Raw genomic sequence first — 4,035 nt, 5'->3', positions numbered from 1 at the left:
ACACCAAGGGATATTTGTTAGATATTTATTTAAGGTGATATTACATTTTATTTTCAAAAATAAAATATAATAATAAACACCTTTTAGTTTTATTACACACCTTTTAGTTTTATTTTATTATTTCATTTTATTGCTTGTAGTTATGTTACACACAAACAGATTTTAAAAATATTGGTGAAAATAAAAGTAGTAATACTTCAATGAACAACACGTTAGAATCTGAAGTTTGGTTGCCTAGATATTCATATTGCTTTGAAGATTAAAGCAAGCATGCATAGCTGGAGCCTCTATAAGTGACCCTCATGTAATTTCATTTGCCACTGTAGCAGAGTTTTCACATTGTTCAAGTTCTCTAGTTTCTTTTGGACTTTACTCATCACTGCAAGTATGAAATACACAAAATACCACTGATTAACTCTTGAAAATGTAGGCAGCACCTCCTCTGTGGACTAATTATCACACTCTCTCCCTACACTTTCCTTTGTCTCGTTGTCGCCTCCTCCACTCCATTGGTGTCTTCCTGGGTGCTGAAAGAGTAATATGAATGCAACAGATACACATACAGCTTATTAACAGCCATTTGATGTAACACTCTTTCTTTTTCTTTCTTTCTTTCTTTCTTTCTTTCTTTGTTTTAAGAATAAGATCATTCACAGTTTTCATTTAGATATTAACAACCATCCCTCCGAATGTGTTATGCTGCTTTCAAATTTGTAAATGCTGGAGAATTATTTATTTAATAGCCTTTAGGGTTGGTTATTATACAAAAAAAAGGAAATTATAAACAACAGGTCCAGTGTATATGCAATAAGATTTAAAGGATACTCACAGTTTACTGATTTGCTCAAAGTTCACCCCATTTCCTGTAAATTGACAGGTGCACTGTTAGACATTATAGCCTGAGTGATAGTTCCACACTTAGAACCACAACAGTGCAGTTTCCATTTTGCTTTGTATGTTACTTCCTTTTTTCCCATTGTAGATCAGTTTTTGCCCCAAGTGTGTTCTTATCTATGTGTGGGAATAGGAATAGACATTTTGTTGGTTTGTTCATTATGCTCACTCTACTTCTGATTTCAAATCTAACGCCTTCAAGTTTGCATTTGATCCCAGCAGTTTGACCATATGTCGGTTTCACACGTTGGAAAATAAACCTTTGTGTCTTTTACGCACCTAATGTGAAAGAGTAAATATATATTGAAGGGTTCCACAACTTTTAATTGATTTTCCGATCATTTTTGCTCAGCTGGTGCTGGATGCCTTGAACGGATTATAATTTGCAGTGAGACAACAATAGAGTTAGGTTTGTCTTGGGTTGGATCCAGGCTGTGAAGTCGGGGCCTGAACACTTATGTCTTAGGTGCAAATCACCACTGGAGACGATGCACTTTGGGCTCTGTTGGTAACTATCTCGTTACATCGCATGATTAATTAAGTGATATCTTGGCCATTAAAACCCCAGGATGTCTATCTTAAAATTAGCCATTTCCAAATTGGTCTTACTTGTTTGTACTACTGTGTGTTCATTAAAATGGGGTTTTTATTTTGAAAGTTGTAGGTCATTGAAAAGGAATCGCAACATTTTTCTTTGTAGGATATAGGTGCAGTCCTAAACTAGCACCCTTGACAAGGCTCTGTGAGTGAGACTATGTAATCTGCAGCGCTGCAGTAAGTGCAGCAAATGTTCATGACATCTGGCCCCATAGAAGTGTTTAGTGTCTTTGCTTTTCACCATACCTGTTACAGTTGTGGAGTTGCTTTCTTGGCTGTGGCTCCGATGCTCATAGAGCAGAATTACAAGCACCAGGATGATCACCTCTGCAGCTATGGCTAGGAAAGGCTTCAGAGGTTCCGTGAATGACAAGACTTTTAACTCCATGTGTAACTCACTGACTTTCTTAGGGTACTCTACACTGCAGATGTATGTGCCTGAGTCTTCCAGACTTAGATTGAACATTTTCAGTTTGGTGACATTTCCATTCGGGAGGATTTCGAAGGTCTGCGGCCGATCAGTGGCATTGATCAATACCTGTACATGCACACACACATAAGTGGAACTTTTCATTTGCTTGGTTAGGTATGTAAATTTTCCTTGTCAATCAGTAATTGCACTATACCTTCTCTGTGTTGTTAACTTTGTACCATTTCCAGGTGTTTGGCTCATGCTTGATTTCACAGCTCAGTGTAACTGTGTCCCCAATATAACTCACAATCGGTTTATCTCTTTTTTCTTTTATGGTAGGGACTGGAAGAGAAACATAAAATATGTTGGCTTAGAAAATGTATTTGTTTTAAGTATCTGTCTATTTATCTATCTATCTATCTATCTATCTATCTATCTATCTATCTATCTATCTATCTATCTATCTATCTATTTATCAAGCTAGCTAGCCAGGTCCTTATCTGTCCATCGCGTTCAGTACAGCTGACAAAATAACGGAAGCAGAAGTGATCTAGGCACACCCATCAGGAACACGGTAGTAAAATAACTCACATAAGGAATTGCTGAGTTATTTGTTGAATATTATTGTTAACCATTTTATACAGGTTCACTTACCTTTTAAAATAAATGTAGCCATTTCTTTTTTCCCCAAATAGCTGAAGATACAAGAGTAATTCCCAAGGTCTGTCACACTGAAATAGGAAATGATAATGAAAAATGTATAGTCACAAATATCCAACAAGGACAAAATAAAAAGCATATAAGACCATATAAACAATTTTGCACATCTCTGCCTCAAAAAGACATAAATATGTAGTTGTTTAACATCACTGGTGTGCCTGTGTAGAATACCTAGGACCACACTGTCTCTAAAAACTGTGTGTGTCACTGGATTGTCGTGATAACTGATATGATATGATATGACACGATACGATACGATATATGACACAAACAGAAGCTATATTCTTCAAAGCTTTATTCTTGAAATACATACTTTACATACTTACGTCCTGTTAAGGAAATACTGTGAATTTTTTCTTTGTACAGTATCCTGATGGAGATCAATTTCTCCATCTTTCATCCAATAGCCAGTGATATTTAGGGGCATATTTGATATGTCAGTCAAATTACATAAAAGTTCTATATTTGTGGCTTGCAGGATTTCAACTTCTTCAACAACGACAAGACCTTGACCTGTATATTGAGAAATTAAAACCATTCAGAATGTTTTTATCTATGTACTTTCTGTTCCTGTAACCAAGGTTAATTGCAAAAGACTGTTCAACATGTTGTTATAGTATTTTGAAGTATGAGAGGGGACTGAAATGTGCTAACAACTGTAAAAAAGATAAAACTATTCTTACCCTTGAGCACTGCACTCCTGCGTTGTAAATTAATGTCTGGTGCAATCTCTGAGGCATTCTCTGAAAAGAAAATGTATTTTTAAGATATAAAATTATTTGCAGTATTGTAACATTAGAAATGTGTATTTAAGAAAGTTAAAAGTGTCTCCAATACATTCTTTATATAGTTAAAGACAGTTAGAGCTGCTGTACCCAATACAACACAGCATTACAACATTAGGCCACAAAAGTGCTTGTTAGTTCTAAGAGCATGTGTACATGCTATGAATGAAGATAATAAAGCCCTCACAATTACAATATACAGAGCAATAAATGGACAATAATATAATTAATTACAAAATGAAGTAACCATCTGCAGTATATAAATAAAAGCAACACTGACAGAAAAAAATGGTTGACAGTCAAAAACACAGTCTGCTTAAGATTATAAGATCTTTGGATTCAAAATGGTGCAATATTGGCAAAGGATGTCAAGATGAAATAAGAACGCCATCCAATAAACAAAGAGTAGAAGCAGGCTAGTTCAGTAAAATCAAGGACATTCGAACAGTTCTATGTACTCTGAGCACAAGGTCACCATGTGACAGACAGTTATCAACCCTACAAACTGTTAAAATGCTAGAATAGCACATACGCAAAAACAAAGACATCATATGTACCTGCATTCATCTTGTCCACATACAGAACAAGAAGGAGAAGTCGCACGGAAATGATCTTGATGAATGCCAT

At 35.5% G+C, this 4,035-nt stretch overlaps 1 protein-coding gene across 1 annotated transcript; it reads right to left on the bottom strand.

The window, feature by feature from the left end:
- Positions 1-469: 469 nt before the first annotated feature.
- On the bottom strand, positions 470-4,035 carry emb (embigin). The gene is made up of 8 exons (XM_030791832.1): positions 3,966-4,035; positions 3,307-3,366; positions 2,950-3,136; positions 2,558-2,634; positions 2,118-2,245; positions 1,738-2,029; positions 830-863; positions 470-527 (listed from the first exon to the last, which is right to left on the bottom strand). Exons 1-8 carry the CDS (start codon positions 4,033-4,035, stop codon positions 470-472), a joined length of 906 nt encoding a protein of 301 aa, XP_030647692.1.

The sequence above is a fragment of the Chanos chanos genome, chromosome 14, assembly GCF_902362185.1.
Source record: "Chanos chanos chromosome 14, fChaCha1.1, whole genome shotgun sequence".
NCBI classification, from domain to species: Eukaryota; Metazoa; Chordata; class Actinopteri; order Gonorynchiformes; family Chanidae; genus Chanos; species Chanos chanos.
This window is presented reverse-complemented; position numbering and strand designations above follow the sequence as displayed.

What these genes read in the sequence shown, in the direction of transcription:
- emb (XM_030791832.1), bottom strand. Translation starts at nt 4,035, where the DNA reads ATGGCATTCATCAAGATCATTTCCGTGCGACTTCTCCTTCTTGTTCTG. An exon ending in CAGGAGTGCAGTGCTCAAGG is followed by an intron (nt 3,137 to 3,306) that starts GTAAGAATAGTT and finishes CTCAATATACAG; the next exon opens with GTCAAGGTCTTGTCGTTGTT. An exon ending in AAGTTAACAACACAGAGAAG is followed by an intron (nt 2,030 to 2,117) that starts GTATAGTGCAAT and finishes GTGCATGTACAG; the next exon opens with GTATTGATCAATGCCACTGA.